The sequence below is a fragment of the Cervus canadensis genome, chromosome 8, assembly GCF_019320065.1.
Source record: "Cervus canadensis isolate Bull #8, Minnesota chromosome 8, ASM1932006v1, whole genome shotgun sequence".
Taxonomy (NCBI): Eukaryota; Metazoa; Chordata; class Mammalia; order Artiodactyla; family Cervidae; genus Cervus; species Cervus canadensis.
The window spans coordinates 68,964,545-68,982,626 of record NC_057393.1 but is presented as its reverse complement, the minus strand read 5'-3'; the positions used below and the strand labels follow the sequence as shown (position 1 = coordinate 68,982,626).

Genomic DNA, 18,082 nt, shown 5'->3' with positions numbered 1-18,082 from the left:
AAAGTGTGAATAAGCAGGAGGAAAAAAAAGATTTAAGTGTCTTTTCCTCCAACTACCAGTACACAAACTACACCTTCTGTTACAGACTGAGCACTTGTGTCCTGCGCCCGCTTCCCAAATTCACATTGAAATTCTATCCTCCCACATGACAGTACTAGGAGGTAGGCCTTTGGGAGATAATCAGATCATAAGGGTGAAGCCCTCATTGATGAGATTAGTGTCCTTTTTTAGACAGCTCCCTCACCCTTCTGCCGTGAGGACACAATGAAAAGATGGCCATCTGTGAATCAAGAAGCAAGTTATCAACAGATAATAAATCTAAGCACCCTGATCCTGGATTACCCAGACAAAAACCAAGAGAAATATGTTTGTTGTGTAAGTCACCCAGACTATAGTATTTATGTTGTAGCAGCCTGAATAGACTAAGAAATCTTCTAATTAAGTATTCATTAAATTTTGAAAATAAACAATGAATCTAACTTCTATCATTTATGTAATTCTCACAAAAACAACAAAAAATCTGTTTTTTCTGTTATTACTATGTATCTTTAAAGTCTAACAGTAAAGGAATGTATTTTATATCTTGCTCCAATACAACACTACCTTTAAGTGAAATAAACATACATTCTGGGGAAATCTGGGTATAACTTTTTAATATGAGCTTCAACAAGGTAAATGTAAACTAAACATAAAGAAGAATATACTTTTATGGTTAGCACAATGTTTAGGACAAAGATATTCTGTTGAATAAATGCCTGAGTTTCAGTTATAAATATACTATCTCAAAGCAAATACAGAGACAGCGTATTTTAGCTACTTCAGTGTTAAGACTTACTTTTAAGAAAACATTTACTGAGCATTTTCCACATGCCAGGCATTGTTCTTTGCACTTCAGTGATGGCTCACTTAATCCCTACAACTACCCCTGGCACGATTATCCTCATTTTACAGACGAGAATACTTAACACAAAAACACTAAGCTATGTGCCCAAGATAACATAGCTAAAAAGTAAAAGATAAGTGCCCAAGATAACATAGCTACAAGGGTACAGGGTTTGTACCAAATCACTCTAATTCCAGAGCCTACCCTTTTATTTTATTTGGGTTTCCCTGGTGGCTCAAGCAGTAAAGAATCTGCCTGCAATGCAGGAGACCTGGATATAATCCCTGGGTTGGGAAGATCCCCTGGAGAAGGAAATGGCAGCCCACTCCAGTACTCAGGCAAGAGTATGTATGAGCAAATATATCTATAAGCAAATACATCTTTTTTCTAATCCAAAATATAGCTTTATACACCATGTTCTACACCTTGCTCTTGTCACTCAATTTATCTTGTAATAATGTGCAAACTCCTCCCTCATTCTCTTCCTAACTACATAGTATTTACATTACACTGACTGAATTACTTTACCAGTTCCCAACAGACTGTCACCGGGGCTTCCCTGGTAGCTCAGATGGTAAAGAATCTGTCTGTAATGCAGGAGACCTGGGTTCGATTCCTGAGTCAGGAAGATCCCTTGGAGAAGGGAATGGTAACCCACCCCAGTATTCCTGCCTGAAGAATTCCATGGACAGACCATGGGGTTGCCGTGTTGGGCATGATGAGTGACTAACACACAACTGTCGGGTTTCCCAGATGGCGCTAGTGGTAAAGAACCCGCCTGCCAATGCAGGAGACCTAAGAGATGTGGGTGTGATTCTTGGGTTGGCAAGATCCTCTGGAGACAGGCATAGAAACCCACTTAAGTAATCCTGGCTGGAGAACCCCATGGACAGAGGAGCCAGGCAGGCTACAGCCCACAGGGCCGCACAGCCAGACACGACTGAAGCAACTCAGCACACAGACTGCCACAGTGTCGCTCCTAACGTTTTGCTGTTGTAACAATGCTGTAGTCTCACTCACTTTGTATACACAAACGGAGCTATCAAGTCAACAGCTGTACTCTTGGATGTCTTGAAGAAAGGGTATGTACATTTGTAATTCTGATATATGATGGCAAAATAACCACTGTAAAAACCTATGAACACTTATTTACTGACAGCCTCATTGCAGAGATGGTACTCCAGTCATACACAGGTCTTCTGCACTTTTTAGTATGAATGAGGCTGAAGAGTACTCACGGCTTAAAAGTCAGTTGTATATCCTTTTCTGTGAAGTGCCTGTTCTTATCCATTGCCATTCTGCTGTTTTTACCTCATCAATATTTAGAAGTGCTTTATATCTCAGAGATTTACACTTTGATTTTAATAAATATTAAACTTTGTATTTTCCGGTTTGTTTTACCTTTGTTTACCGTGACTTCTGTCTAGCAAAATTATTTTTACTTCTATGCAACTTACCTTTTCTACGCCTATTCACAATTCAGAAAGTATTTCCTGACTCCAACAAAACCATTATTTGTGAGGGTTGTACATTTTATTGGAAACCTTAAATACTCTTCAGACAGAACACAATGTCTTCAATCAAGGCTCTCATGCGACCTACAGGGAAAAGTGCAATTTCTGAACTAGGGGCAAGGAGAGGGACAGCACAGAGGATGAGTGCTTAATTTGCCAAAAGGACCTCCTCACGAGTTTACAAAATTATTTTTTAAAAATCAGTCCATGTTTTCTTCAAGCACATTTTTATCATTATAGCCTTTACATTTAAATATTTGATTCATCTGGAATTTATCCAATATATACATGGCATGAGGTAAATCCAACTTTTTATACACTAGATGATGCTCCTACTTATACCAAGATCATTTATTGAATATCTCTCACTTGAATTTTTTTCTCCATGCTTATGTCTGGGCTCTATATTGTTTTATTCATTTTAAATGTCCATATGTAGGGCTAGCAAGGTTTTAAACTACCAAGGTTTTAAAATTAAAACATGCTATTAACTATATATATATATACTTTTTTTTTCTGCTCTTATTTTTCAATTTTCCTGACTTCTCTTGTTTATTTTTTCCATATGAACTAGAAAATCAATTTGTCCAGTTCCTGGGAGAAAAAATCATTTGGTATTTTTATTAGGATCACATTAAATTGACATTAATTTTAGAGAAACTGATAGGGTTATGTAGGTTAAGCATTCCTCTCCACAAATGTGGTTACCATTTACTGCAGCTTTCTGTATCTCTCATAAGTGCTTTCAAGTCGTCTTCATATTCTAGGCGTTGCACATTTCTTAGCTAATTCCTAAGTCATTGTACCTTTTTCTTGCTCTTGTTAAGTACTGACTTTTGACTGTTGACATCTAATTGAACCTTCCTTCCACTAGGTTTGGTTTTGTTTTCTAATTGAGGTATAGCTGATTTATATTATCTGTTTCAACTTTACAACACAGTGATTCACAATTTTTAAAGATTATATTCCATTTATGGTTATTATAAATTATATTTACATATATTCATACAAGTATATGTAAATATAATTTATATATATATATTATATTATTGGCTATATTTCCTATGCTGCACAATATAGCCTTACAGCTTATGTCATACAAAGTAGTGCCTCTAACCATATTTGCCTTCCGCCTCTTCCTTCTCCCCACTGGTACTCACTAGCTTGTTTTCTGTATCCGTAAGTCTGTTTCTTTTTTATTATATTCACTATTTTTTAGATTCCACATAGAGGTGATATCATAGTTTTTGTTTTTATCTGACTTATTTCACTAAGCATAATATCCACATACATCCATGTTGTTGCAAATAACAAAATTTCATTCTTTTCATGGCTGAGTAGTATTCCATTGTGTGTATGTATATATACATACACACACACACACACACACACACGTCTTCTTCATCCATTCATCTGTTGATAGACACTTAGATTGCTTCCATATATTGGTGACTATAAATCATGCTGCTGTGAACACTGGATTACATGTACCTTTTCAAACTAGTGTTTCCATTTTCTTTGAATATATGGCCAGGAGTAGAATCAGTAGTCCTTTTTTCTTTCTTTGAAGAACCCCCATACTGCTTTCCACAATGACTGCATCAATTTACATTCCCATCAACAGTGTACAAAGCTTCCCTTCTCTCCACATACTTGCCAACATGTTATCTGTGGTGTTTTTGATGGTAGCCATTCTGACAAGTGTGAGGTGATAACTCATTGTGGTTTTCATCTGCATTTCTCTGATGATTAGTGATGTAGAGAATCTTTTCACAGGCCTAATGGCCATCTGGATGTTTTCTTTGGAAAAATGTCTATTCAGGTCTTCTGCCCATTTTTAAATCAAGTTTTTTGCTTTTTGATATTGAAATGTATGAGCTATTTATGTATTTTGAGTATTAACCCCTTATGGGCCATATTATTTGCAAATATTTTCTCCCATTCAGTAGGTTATTTCCATTTTGTCAAAGATTTCCTTTGAGGTGTTCACCAGGTGGATGTTTTTTTCTCTTTTGCTTTTTTAATACTTATTTATTTGGTTTTTCCAGGTCTTAGTTGTGGCATGTGGGATCTAGTTCCCTGACTAGAAGTGAACCCAGGTCCCCTGCCTTGGGAGTACAGTCTCAGCCACTGGACCACCAGGTTTTAATTTTGACTTTGGGCAAGTTATTTAACCTCCTGAAGTTCTATTTCCCTCACCTATAAAACTAAGCTAACTGTACTCTGCAGGATGGATTTAACGCTTTTGGATAATGTATAAAGGATTCAGCACAGTGCCTGGCACATAATGGAGGTTACATTATTTTCAATGTCTGCATCCTTGTACCTAATATATTCCAAATAATATTTCTCATTAGTAAGTTTCTCCAACTACGAGGTTGGTATCTTTCTTCTCTCCTTTACACTGTCATATTAACTTCTAAGTGTTTCCTTCCCCTCTTAGTCCTAGTAGCAGAGACTTACTCAGCTCTCCAGCTGAGTGCAGAAATAATCTTAGGTTCAGGCAAAAGTAACAGCAACCTTGCAGAATTTTACCTAATTATTCTTCAAGAAATAAGTGTAAGTCTATGAAGTTCATTCTTGTTAGATAGTCTAGTTATGTCATCTATAGCTGAGCAATAACTTGATAAAAAATCAGAAAGTATACATGTGCTGATTCACAAAGACTTGGGACCAACAATGAGAAGGCATCACAAATTCCTTCAAAAAACTTATAGGTAAAGAATCAAAATTTCCTCCAATTGTTTTCAGAAGCTCTGCTTCTGAAATTAAAACCTGGTAGGGACTTCCGTGGTGGTCCAGTGCCTGATACTCTGGGCTCCCAATGCAGTGGGCCCAAGTTCAATTCCTAGGCAGGGAACTAGATCCCACATGCTATAGCTAAGACCTGGAACAACCAAATTCTGCTCAGGGTCTCTTTTACCCTTACTTTATTCCTTTTCTCACTTTCATTTCCCTTTCACAAAAGCAAGATCATTATCTCAGAAGGCACATTTCTCAGGGGCTCTTGCCTAGATGCCAGCACACACACAATTAATAGTTAAAACTATTTCAGCTTTCAACTATTTCACAACTTCTATGTGACATCTTGTGATTTCAAAACCTCTGTTTCCAATAAAATCTGGAAATCATAAAGTCAGACAAAATTAACTAATAGGTTTCTGTCAGTTAAATGAAGCAAATGAACCTATTAATAAAACTCAAATAAGCAGTCTATCAAATGGCACCTTATAAATACAAACGTTTTAATTTTATCTATATGTAAAAATTCAAGTTTACAAAACATGAAATAGAGCAGGCAACCATTTAGATTACTTCAAATTTACAAAGGTGTTATATTGCTAGGTACTTCAAACAGTCTTCCAAAAGCACAAAATTAAATATCATTAGTGGATTATTAATTTCTTGAAAGGTTGGAACCAAGAAGAATGCTAAACTACTATGAACCGAAGAGTAAACAAAATATAAAATAAAACATTTCATGCCATTAGTTCTATTCTTTTTCCTCACAGTACTGAATTTACTGATTAAATATTGTTACCAAGTTCAAAACACAATTCACCTCACCAAATCTTTTCTCTCTCCTCCTAAAATAAAAGTTAACATTCCTCCTCTTCCAGGATTCCCTATTTCTATTCCTGAGTCAACCAAGGATCATACTTGGCTCTTCCCTTTACCCTTACCATTCACTTCCATCTGGTTACCAAAGCCTGTCCATTCTGTCTCCCTCATCTCATGCTCCCTTCTTGTTTTAAAGAGCTACTCTCATAGTCTAATTAATTTCTCTACCTCCAAATTCTCTCCCTTCTATAAAAACCAGATATGACCCATTGCAAACTACAGATATCAAAGGATATCTACCAAATTAAATTCAGGCTCCCTAATTTCATTAACTCTATAATCTGACCTCAATTTTACTTTTCTAACCTTCTAGTTCACTATTTGCAGACATTTCAGTTAACTAAACTACTATTCTCTCAATAGGCCTCATATCTGCCTATTTCCATTTGAGGTGCTTTACCTATAAAGCACTCTTCTACATTCTTTCCTCCTTGAAATACTATATATTCTTCCAGTTCATATGTTATTTTCCCTTTAGAAACTCATCTACAATCCACTCCATCCCAAAGGGTTACACTATTCATCCCGACACAGCACTCTGTTTATGCATTTATAACACAGCATATTTTATATCCATTTCTATCCATGCACTTAAAAGAATTCTTCCCTTCTAGATCTTTAAATGATAATGATCACATTACACTTAGAAGCTTATCAAACAATACATATTTTTAAAGTTTCATTTACAAATATTTTCTAATGAGTTTATCAACTTTGTAAAGTGAGACAAAACTGTGTTAAATTTTTAAAAATAAATTTAGTTATTGTTCCTTTTAGATACGCTAAAATTAAAGATGTTCTTTCTCCTTAAGAAATAAACAGGGGAGGAAATAAAGACTAAACTGATGTATATGTTTGTGGTGGCATTACTTACAACAAAAATCTAGAAACAAATTGCAGAAAATAAGAGAACACAAATTTTGCTATATTTAAATAATGAAATGTTAAATAATCAGTAACAAAATCCCCAAACCATAATTCCATTTTAAAATGGTATTTTAAAACTGTAGAGAAATACTTACTAAATTGTTACTCAATTATTACTGAAAAATAGTTGAGAAACAAGAACATATTCCCAGTCCATAATCAGAAATATGTTAATATATGAACACAGAAAAACTGTCAAATGACAGCAGTATTTATCTGTGCATGACAGCATTATGGTTGATTTCTATTTTCCCTGTATTTTCTGATTTCACTACCAAGAATATGTAATAAAACCATCAAAAACTAAAAATGTGTTATTTTAAAACAGTGACACCCAGCAAAAGAATAAAATGAGACTAAACTTAGATATTAATAAAGAAATAAGGTATTTTAAAGTAATGTGAAAAACACATTACTAAAGGATTACAGAATGTTTTCTTCATGGCCTAGAAAAGCTGAAATTAAATTCTGCAGTGCTAGAACTGAAGAAAAATGAGTAATTCATGTACACAAAATACTATGGCTTAAAGAAAGCCATCAAAATTCAAGAAATTTCCCTTTTAACCAAATTAACTCCAATAATACAATTATACTCAGCACAGATTTTTTTTTGCATGTAAAGTAACCATAACAGTTCATCAAGATATAAAAATAATTATTGCCTTTTAAATTCCATCAGCATGGGAAAAAAAAAAATCTATAGAAACTGAAAGGAGAAAACCATGGGCTCTTTAATAAGGTTTATTTATTAATGATTTCCACTTTTCTACTTACGAACACAATCCTAGTCCAAAGAAACCCTGTAACAATGGCTGAATATATTTCCTCCATTGTTTTAATATGTGTCTCACATAATCTGATACACCTTTTGCCTGGGAAAATTTAGTATCTATGAAGTCAGACTTTATTTCTTCAAAACAATTTTACAAATACATGAGGGTTGTGAAAAATGCCCTTTTACAACCGTGCTACGCTCATATGACACATCGGGGACAGAACCCAGAGTACAGTCAGTCCTCCTTTTCCCTGAGTTCCTCATCTCAGCATTCAACCAACATGTGGATGGAAAACACAGCTGACAGCTGACCCTTAAACAACATGTGTTTGAACTGCACAGATCCACTTATACATGAGTTTACTTCAATAAATACTTGCATTTTCATTTTACAGATCTTTAAGTGTAGGGTAAAGTTTATGTTCAATTAGAGATCACAATATGTGGAATCATAAAACTAGGGTTTGAGTTCTGATTCTATCCAAATTGTTACTGCTTCTTGCCCTTGGATGAGTCACTTCAATTTCTTTGTTTTTAAGGTAGAGAGAACAGTATGGGGATTTTCAACTGCATGGAAGATCAGTACACCTAATACTCATGTTGTTCAAGGGTCAACTACATTTGGGGGAAAAAAATTCCAGAAATTTCCAAAAAGCAAAACTTGAATTTGCCATGCCAGCAGTTATTTACGCATCATTTACATTGTATTTATAACTATTTACATTGTACTAGGTACTATAATCCAGAAATGATTTAAAATATATGCAAAGGTTATATGCAAACACTATGCCAGTTTATATAAGGGACTTGAGCATCCATGGATTTTGGTATCTGCGAGGGTGCTGGAACTAATCCTCCATGGATACTGAGACACAGACTGTACTTATTCAAAGGCAATGGAAACTAGACCACCTAGGCTGCCATTTGTAACAAGAACCCTTAGTAACTGCTCAAACTGTGAAACTGGAATCTTCATACTCCTATTCTTTCAAGGAAAATGTGGCTCCATTTCCAATCAGATAAAAACACTAACATATCAAACACAAAGACAAAATCATTGGTTCCAAATCATTTTAAAAAGCTTCTATCTGTTAGACTGCTCAGATTAGGCATCTACCACTATTACTGCTTCTCTACTGGTTAATGGTTTTATAAAGCATTCTCCAAACCAATGCATCCTATAGAGATACCATGGAAGACTTGATACAATATAATTAAACCAAAGTTCCAATGTTAGCCACCAAATCTGTTGTGCCAGGCAGTTACTATGGACCTTGGATAGTAGCACAGCATAGCATTAGCACAAAGGGATACAGAATATGATATATAACAGAACAAAGAGAAAGAACGGGGTGTTACCATAGTTAAGGTTTTGTTCCTTGGTTTAAATAGTCTTCATACCACACACGGTTATAATGAAGTACCAAAGTGGTATCACAATGCAAGCATCTCAGTAAAATAATGATTCATTTCAATGAGCCATCAATAGAATGGCAAAAAAAAAAAAAAAATCTGTGCATTAGAATTTGATCTGCCTCAAATAGAGTATACTATTGTAAATAATTTTAAACACAAGCACAATTTAGTGAATACGGTAGGAGACTGGGAGACTTAAATTTTCAGGTTCAGTTTATAGCTTTTCACCAGTCACCTGCTGTTTTGACAAGTTACTTACCAACTTGTGCTGCCATTTCTCCGTAAACTTATCCCCTAAGATGAGGATAATTCTTGCAAACTGTGTCACAAGCATTTTGAAAGGAACCATGAGTTATTGTGTAATGCTCTTGAAATTCCTCAGATGTAGGTCCTACACAAAGTAAAGTATCATTATACATCTCTCTAACAGTAGTCAACTGTTTGCATTACGATTTTTTCCCTGCCCTCGACACTGTGACTCTTGGACACTAACCTTTCTCACAGTAAGGCGTCCAAAGCAAGCCTCCATTCCTGACCCAAGTGATCATTTTTTCAAGTCTTCATATCATCCACATCTTTCTCTTCATTAGAAACGTATTGTGAAAATTAGGAGTTATAAAACAGCTTCTTTGGTATTATATGCTTTGATTCATTAAGCAATATATGGGATAATTTGGAATTTTTAATCTACTCTAAGGTGAATAATTGTATTTCCCATATTTATCCATCTATTTTCCTATATTATTTTTTAAATTTCAACTTTTTTTTAAGGAAGTCATTTATAGATTTATGCTTTATGAACAGAGAAAACAAGTCAGGAAATGAAGAAACAAGAGAGGCAAGCAAATTACTGCTATATGACCAAAGTGTTTTCACTGCAATGATCAACAGCAGAAATTACCATTTAGGGACACAAAAAAACAGTATCAATGCTCATAATCTTTTTATCTTCTGTAGAAGAGTTGAGCACAAGCTATAATAAATTTTCTCATACTATTCAAAACTTTATCTACTGCTGGCTTTGCAATGAAGTTAGTCTTTGGTTCAAGAATAAAATATACATATTTGAATTTTTAGTTTCTGTTGATAGGAGTATTATATCTGAAACAGAATTCTCACCCTTCTTACATGGTTCCTAAAATGTCTTCACTTTGAATTTATGCACAGGGAAGAGACTAGGGATGGATAATAAAACATGATGTCTTCACTGTATAACCTTAGTCATAAAATAGTAATTTTTGAGAGATTTTTTTAAAGCCCTCAGAATTACATTAAAATAATGATGGAAACTAGCTTCCTCCAATATGAATAATTATTCCTCTACATTCTAAACATGGCAGGGGCAAAACTGTGGGATAAAGATAAAAACCACAGAATTTAAAGTGATCTAATACTTGCTACTCTAGTGATTAAACTCTTTTAAATTTCAGTTTCCTCATCTGAAAAAGGAGGACCATAACACCTGTCAGCTGATATACAAGGCTGCTGTGAGGATTAAAAGAGATACATAATCTATGTGAAAGAACTTTGTACACCATAAAAAGTTATTAAAACAGTCATTTTAACATAACTATCAAATTATTTGCAAATTATGGATGTAAAAGTTTAGCACTATGTCTAACAGAAAACAAAAATAGATGTGTAAAACATGTATCTAGGAGCATGGACACCAAATCTTATCTATGGCTAGATAGAGAGTGAGTAAATAATCTTAATAAGAAAAGTACACTTGCTAAATGTTATCTTAAAATTTCAGAAGCAAATTTAGAAGTACAAAAATAAAACAAGTTTACTTAGATGGACTGACCTAACACTTTGAAGATTAAATATACTATCTACCTGTTAGCTATGAATTAAGGAGGAAATTGAGAGGTTCTAAATTTTAAAAGGTTTAAAAAAATTCCTATGAAGGAAAAATATATACAAGAAAGTGAAATAGATATACACTTCTCTGCAAATAGTTCAGAAAGAAGTAGTAGTGATAGCAAGGAATATGCATATACAAGAAAACGAAGATGACCATGGACTTAATCTGCATTCTTGGTATAATAAAGGAAATCAGTGAACTCTCCCCAAGTGGTTACTAGAATGCCCAGAATGGAAACTTCTCCCAACAGGCCATAGGACAAATCTATTTACTACACTGTAAGGGTAGAGTCCTCCAGTAGGTTATCATGCCTCTCAAGAATAGCTTATCTATGAATAAGGCCACCTCTTCCTCTTTTACTTCTTAATATTTAGTATGCTTATAAAGCGAATCTCTGTAAGAAAATAATTCTTAGCTCTCTGCCTCCTTTCTTCATGACTCAAGTTTAAGGCTCTGATGAAGTGAATGATGTTTATTATATGCTCCTAAAATTCAACCAGACTCACTCTGTTCCCAGGAGACTTTAAAACGAATTAAATAAGAAAACCTCCAAATCTTCTAATTCACTTCTCAAACTCACAAATGTTTTAAAAATGGTTAGGGAAGAAGCACATTTATATCATTAAGGGATTATTCCAAAGAGAAATAATTTTAGTCAAAAACATTATTACATTTCCCACCCAATCCCCTTAAATCAAAACTGAGGTTAAAAGATTAAGTCCCTGTGGGAGCAACTACCTCCATTTGACATTTTACTTTTCCTACCTATGTAACTCGGTACACTTCAATACATCATTTAATTTGACCTTCTAGTAATAAAAGTTTTCCTCAGGATAAAGACTCTCTGTTATAAAGCTAAGCTATTTCAGCTCCAGATTTACTTTCTGGGTATTTATGTGATCAATCATCGAATTAAACTTAAGACTTCATTTTTCCCAGAAATCTTCAATTCTATCCAATGACATTTCTCATCATTTAAACTTCATAGTCTCAATATACATGCCACATCATGTAGAATTTCAATACTTTCTAGCTATTTCATTTACGTATGCCTTAATGCCCAACCAAGGCTCTAAATTTTTCAAAGATAAAGTTTATGCCTTTCATTTTTCTATCCCATAGACTGTGACGTACTCTGAACGAACAATAAGGCAACCCTAAAGAGGTATCAAAACTTAGGTAAACCCACCCTCCCAACTTTATATTGCCAAATAATGGTTCCAGGATGAAGCAACAGTGATATAAAGGTCACAATGCAATCATCACAATGTCAACATGACCACAAAGAAGCCTCTTCTGGCGAGTTTCTCAGAACCTCACCTATAGGGTTAAAAGCTGTTCCAGGTACTAAGTTATTATACTATTAGCACACAGTGTCTACCACCCTTGTCTTAGACACAGAATAGATGCTAAATAACATTTAAAGAATTTAAATCTTAGTAAATTTTAGTAACCATATTGGCAATTTCTATGTGCTAGCTTTGTACTTTCTACTTGTCCTGTAGCCTCTCAGAAATTACTAAAGCAAAACAGAGATACATTCAGATACATTTGGGGGGCATGTTAGGTGTAAGAATAGTAACAGCCCCATTACCATGAAAATCTCAACCTGAGGCAGTATTCCAAGCTAAGTAAAAAAGGTAAAGAACCCATCTGCCTCTGAAGCAGTGATTACAAATATGTATCAATAAATTACCATTCATGTTTAACAACATGACAATCTCAATGTCTAAGATTATGAAAATCTGATGATTCCATAGAATACTCTTCAGGAGGCAGAGTACAAGAAAACTGCCATTTACCTTGTTTTGCAATAATTAAACCTCTTGTATTAAGCATCACTACCATTCATCCAAAAAAAAATTAAGTTACAAACTAAAGCAGAAGAAAAGAGATTAAAACTCAATCAACAAAAAAAAGGTGAAAACTACACAGTAATTTACAAGTTAGGAGAATGAGGTTGGGCATGGTGTGAAATGATTATGAAAAATGAGTAACATGCTCTAACACCTTTAATATCTTATGCCTTCATTAACCTCTTAAAAGACTAACAAGAAAAAAGCACGTAAATAATGATGTGGTAAAGAAAACTAATTGCCATAGAAAATACCTAGATGCCATTATTGTTAAAGTTAAAATAAATTGTGAATCAGTACAGCTGTAATCTTATCTGAATTTACCATCTTAAGAATTAACTTTTAGTTAACACAACTGAAAAAAAAATTCACCTATTTCTAAGTGTGGTAGTATTTGACTTTAAAATATGTATAACAAGGAAAACAGAACATGAAATATGACCCAATTCCTCAAAATTCTCATTATCCTACAAATTATTTTAAATTTGGTTTGTATGGCTACTACATTATCAGGACATCTCATAGACACAAAACTTTCAATAGCTAGTGTTACTACTTGAAAGTAGGAGACTAGAGAAATAAAAAACATGTCAAACTAAACAAAATCATGTATTTAAAACAACAGAATAATTAGGATTATGTTTTAGTCAAGTAAAAAGGTTTCATCTTAATTTCCCCCCTCTTTCTGATATATGGAAAGCACACAGTAAATTATACATTTAAAATCTGTTCAGTGTGCCTGAACAGTGCTTAGAAAAAAGGACCTACATACTGTATATTCTTTATCAATATACTCAGCATCAAAGAAGATCTATATACTGCAGGGTAGTTTTCTCTATTGTTTTACATCACCAAAATTAATTTCAGAAACCACCGCTTCACACAATAAGGATTCATAACAGCAGCAGTTAAAAAAAGAAACACAAAATAATTAAGTTCTTAGAAGCATGCAAACTGTAAAGGATATATTTTATGCCTAGTTTGCTTTTAAAGCTTGGTCAAAAAAAAAACATGAGTTTAGCAAAATTGTATGACATTTCAAACTTATTATAACTATTAGAGCAAACAAAAAGTTTTTCAACTTACCTGGTTTCTTTCTGGATTTTTCATGACCTAGCTGCCCTAGATCATTACATCCACACGTGTACACGGTTCCATCATCCAGAACAAATACAGTATGTCTGAGTCCACACCCTACATCTCGAACCTTTTTGTTTATAAAAAAGTCACTTTTTCTGGGCTCTAGTACAATTTCTTCATCAATTCCACCCAAACCTAGCTGTCCAAAAGAAGCATTTCCCCAGCACAACATGTTTGTGATTCTTCTGGTCTTCCAGTTTCAATAAAAAACTCCCTTCTGAAACACTGGCAAGTTGGAGGTGTCTCTATGTCTGAGAAGATAGAAAAGAGTTAGTATGACTTCAAAGAAAAGAATGTATAACTGCTCTTTCAAGTGCTAGGCTACAATAATCACTTTATATTAAACATGAAATCTATAATGTGCTACGTAAGTATTATTCAGTTTCCAAAACCAGTCAATGGGATATTCTTAAAATTATTACATAGAAACGTTTAGGAAAAATACATCACTCCCCATGACTACAAAACTTAACTATTAACTACCTTTGACTTTTTGTTATCTTCTGATAGACTAATTGAAATATTAAGTATCTTGACGAAGTTAATCTTTTTTGCTTTTTGCTTTGGATAATTTCAGTGGGAGTAAGATACAAGACATCTGTCCACTGCCCCCAAAATCAGATGTATACTCAGTGAAAAACTTAAGACTACAGAAACATAAACCCTTGCAATCTCCCTCAAGTCACAGAGCAAGTGAATAATTAGACTGTCTAATAATACCTACCTCCACATTAACAGAAAACTGAAGTTCTTATCTGTACTAGAAAAAGCCAATAATGGAAACTTTGAGTTTCCCACAATTTAAAAAGACTCTCTCAACTATTCATAGTAAGAGGTCCAAGGGAAAATTATAGTTCTCTAGTTAAACTCTGATCTTAAGAAAACCACCTCCAAAGATCGTACCTTACAAATCAAAATATTAACACTCTGACCTCACAATTAAATTTAAAAACTAAACCAGTGTACCTAATTATAATACAAAAGCATGCAGTTTAAAGATCAAGACTTCTCCCCCAAAATTCAACATTTTCTATTACCAGTGGTAACCCTGACTGAAAAACATTTCCCCAAGGCAATCTACGTCTATCTATACGCCTGAGACAATTATTTGAAGATGGGAGGAAAAAACTGCAAATAACATTGACACTGTCGATTTTTCAAGAACAGAAATGGGGACTGGGACACTGATAGTCTGATGGCGAAATCTGTAGAACTTTCCAGTACACTGACTGAATATTTCTTCGCTTACATAGACACGGTAACAAAGAGCTCACTTCATCTAAACCTACACAGATTTTTAGACACATCGCGTACTAAACACAATTACAGGAAGCCCGTCTTATTCCCGTTGTAGTCACCCACATTCCTTATACAGAACCTAAGAAGTTTCAAACCCAACTTTCCTACTTTCAGGCTAGCACAAATGCTGAAGCTGTATCGTTCCATCCACGACCCACCCGTCAAGAAAAGTTTCATTTCATTCTTTTGGGGCATCTGAACCCGATAGTTCCCGTGAGTTATGAATTGTCTGATCGGGTTTTGCTCTGTTTTTTCAAGGAGAGGACAGGAAAACACCCTTAATTTCAGTGCACGAGGTTTATCTATCCTTTTCTTTAAAAAGTCAGAGGGGTAATGAGAAAGACGTCCTCTCGCCAGCAACAGGTAGGGGAAAGAGAAGCACTTTATTCCCATCATTCCCTGAACACGCACTCAGAACAGCTCAGGGGGACCGCGGGAGAGAAATCATCTGCACACACCCAACCTCACGGGCAGACCAGTCAACTACGGCAGCCGCCCGCTCGCAGCAGCCGCAGAGGCCAGTGGACGAGGCTCCGCACCTCGGCGGCCCTCGTCCCAAGGAAGCCCTTCCCCAGGGAGGTGCGACATTCCAGCCCCCGGGCCAAGGGGCCCGGCACTGCCCTCGTCCCCCACCCCCAACCCTGAGGAAACGCTGAGAAAGCACCCAGCGCCAGGCTGGCCTGTATCCGCCCAGCCTGGCCTGCCCCCTCCCTAACGCCGTCACACGCCCCCGAACCCGCCCGGGCAACGACTCACCGGGCCCCTCAAGGCAGGGGAAGCCCAGGGCGGCTGGGGGCGGCGCCTCCCCCCGAGAGCGAGGCAGCGCGGCAGCTGAGGCAGGTCTCCAGCTCCTGGACCCTCCTCCTTCAGCCAGTGGCGGCGAACACCAGCGCTCCTCCGGCGTCGGTGAAGGTGCTCCTCTCTTCGGCTCCTGTGAAACTTTACCAGGCTCCTCAGAGAAAAGCAGCCGCCACTGCTGTCCAGTCCAGAGCCAGCCGTCAGCTACCCGGATGGAGCGGGAGGGGAAGGACGGGAGGAGAGAGAAGCGGAGAGCACTAGGGGTGGGGAGAACTGGGGGAGAGACTGGGGAGGAGAAGGGAGAGGGGGAGGTGGTAACGCGGGGAGGGGGAGGGGCTGGCCGGAAGTGAGTCGCAGAGCACGCGCGCGAGCCCGCCCACTTCCCGGCCCGCGCGCCTGCGCCGGAATCCTCCCAGGGTACACCGACCCAGGCGCCTGCGTAGTGTGCTGTTTCGCGTTGCCTTTAGAGGAAAAAGCCAAATGCTGAAGTTAGGGTTTGCACGACGAGCGGAGGCGTTTGATGTGTCTTGTAACAGCGTTTCAGCGTGCACAAGGACCTTTTCGTGAAGAAATCTCATCGTTTTTTGGCTAGGTTGTCTTTTTCCCTATTGGTTCCAGTCTGTTATTTTATTCCACCTTTATCCAAGGTGAATTTGAAGTCGCAGAAAAAAACATCGCAAACATGTAAATAAAGGCTGGTGAAGTCTTATTTTATCCCTTAGCCTCACATGGAGCTAATCTGAGCACGCCAGATGTATTCACAGCAATGATGGAGCCTCCTGGCGTTAAATATCAACACAAGTTCATGCTCCCGATAAAAAGTGTTGGCTGCCATCACTTTCTGCACTCTTTCTTGAAGATAAACATATTATGCAGGGCCTCTTTCATTCAGAGAAAATTAAGCAATGTGTGTGACTGGAGTTCCAGCCTCACATAAACAAACTGCATTTCCTAGACCGTCAAGGGGGGAAACTTTTGGCACTCTTGAAACTTTGTCACACTTTCCTAGTACCTTGACTTCAGAATGTTGAGAACCTAGAAAAAATTCCACAGTAAGCCATTATTTCTTTTATCTCCTTGAAAAGTATATCTCAGATTGGAAAGTGTCTGTGCTAAGACTACGTGTGTGAATTAGTTCCTTAGGGCTGCCATAACACAATACCACAAACTGGATTTCTGCTTGCTTAAAACAACAAATGTATTGTCTCACAGTTGTGGAAGCCAGAAGTCTGAAATCAAAGTGGCAGCAGGACTGGCTGTCTCCTGGGATCTCAGAGAATTTTCTCCATACTTATCTCCTAGACTGTGATGGTTGCTGACAGTTCTTGGCATTCTTTAGCTTGTAGAGGTAACACTAATTCCTGCCTCCATCTCCGCATGATTTTCTTCTCTGTGCCTCTGTGTCCTTCCCTCTTATAAAGACATCAGTCATTGGATTAACTCCCACCTTAATCGATTGTGACCTCTTTTTCAACTGCATTGCATCTACAATGACCCTGTTTCCAAATAAGGTCACATCCTCAGGTACTGGAAGTGAGGACTTCAACAGTCGCTGGGCAACCCAATTCAACCCAGAACCTTATTTCTGTATATTACAGAAATAGAGTAAAAATTACAAGGTACTTAAAGAAAGCATAATTTCAATGTTGGGAGTGGTGATGATGCTCATGAAACATACTTAATTCTTATTCTGATAGCTTCATTGCCCTTGTAGGGCTTTTGTTGTCTTTTAACCTTCAGGACTTTATGCCTTGGAATGTATCATTAAAGGGGAGGTTGTGGGATTTGAGTCTTCAAGGTATGTAATAGATGCTGCAACAAATAGACACTAAATATGAGTGTTAATGTGGTGAGTGTTTTTTTTTACCTTTTAAACATTTTTTACCTTTTAAACATTCCAGTGAGTATTCCTAATGAGTGAAAACTGATTTCCAGGAACTCCAGGAGATGAGGGCACCAGGAGCTTCTTAAAAGTTTTGTCTGGCC

General features: G+C 36.6%; 1 protein-coding gene across 7 annotated transcripts in view; it reads right to left on the bottom strand.

Annotated features, from left to right (window-relative positions):
• HERC4 (HECT and RLD domain containing E3 ubiquitin protein ligase 4) overlaps positions 1 to 16,422 on the bottom strand; it is a 126,138-nt gene extending 109,716 nt beyond the window's left edge. For 2 of the 7 annotated variants that reach the window (XM_043476801.1, XM_043476802.1), the window contains exons 1-2: positions 16,055 to 16,419; positions 13,946 to 14,250 (exon numbers count right to left, since the gene is read on the bottom strand). In XM_043476801.1, the coding sequence (XP_043332736.1) occupies positions 13,946 to 14,171 (226 nt within the window). In that variant the 5' untranslated portion in view covers positions 14,172 to 14,250; positions 16,055 to 16,419. Of the gene's footprint in view, positions 1 to 9,395; positions 9,528 to 13,945; positions 14,251 to 16,054 lie in introns of those variants that run through there. The other 5 variants (XM_043476807.1, XM_043476806.1, XM_043476805.1 and 2 more) reach the window with 5 other exon arrangements.
• Between the last annotated feature and the right edge of the window lie 1,660 nt (positions 16,423 to 18,082).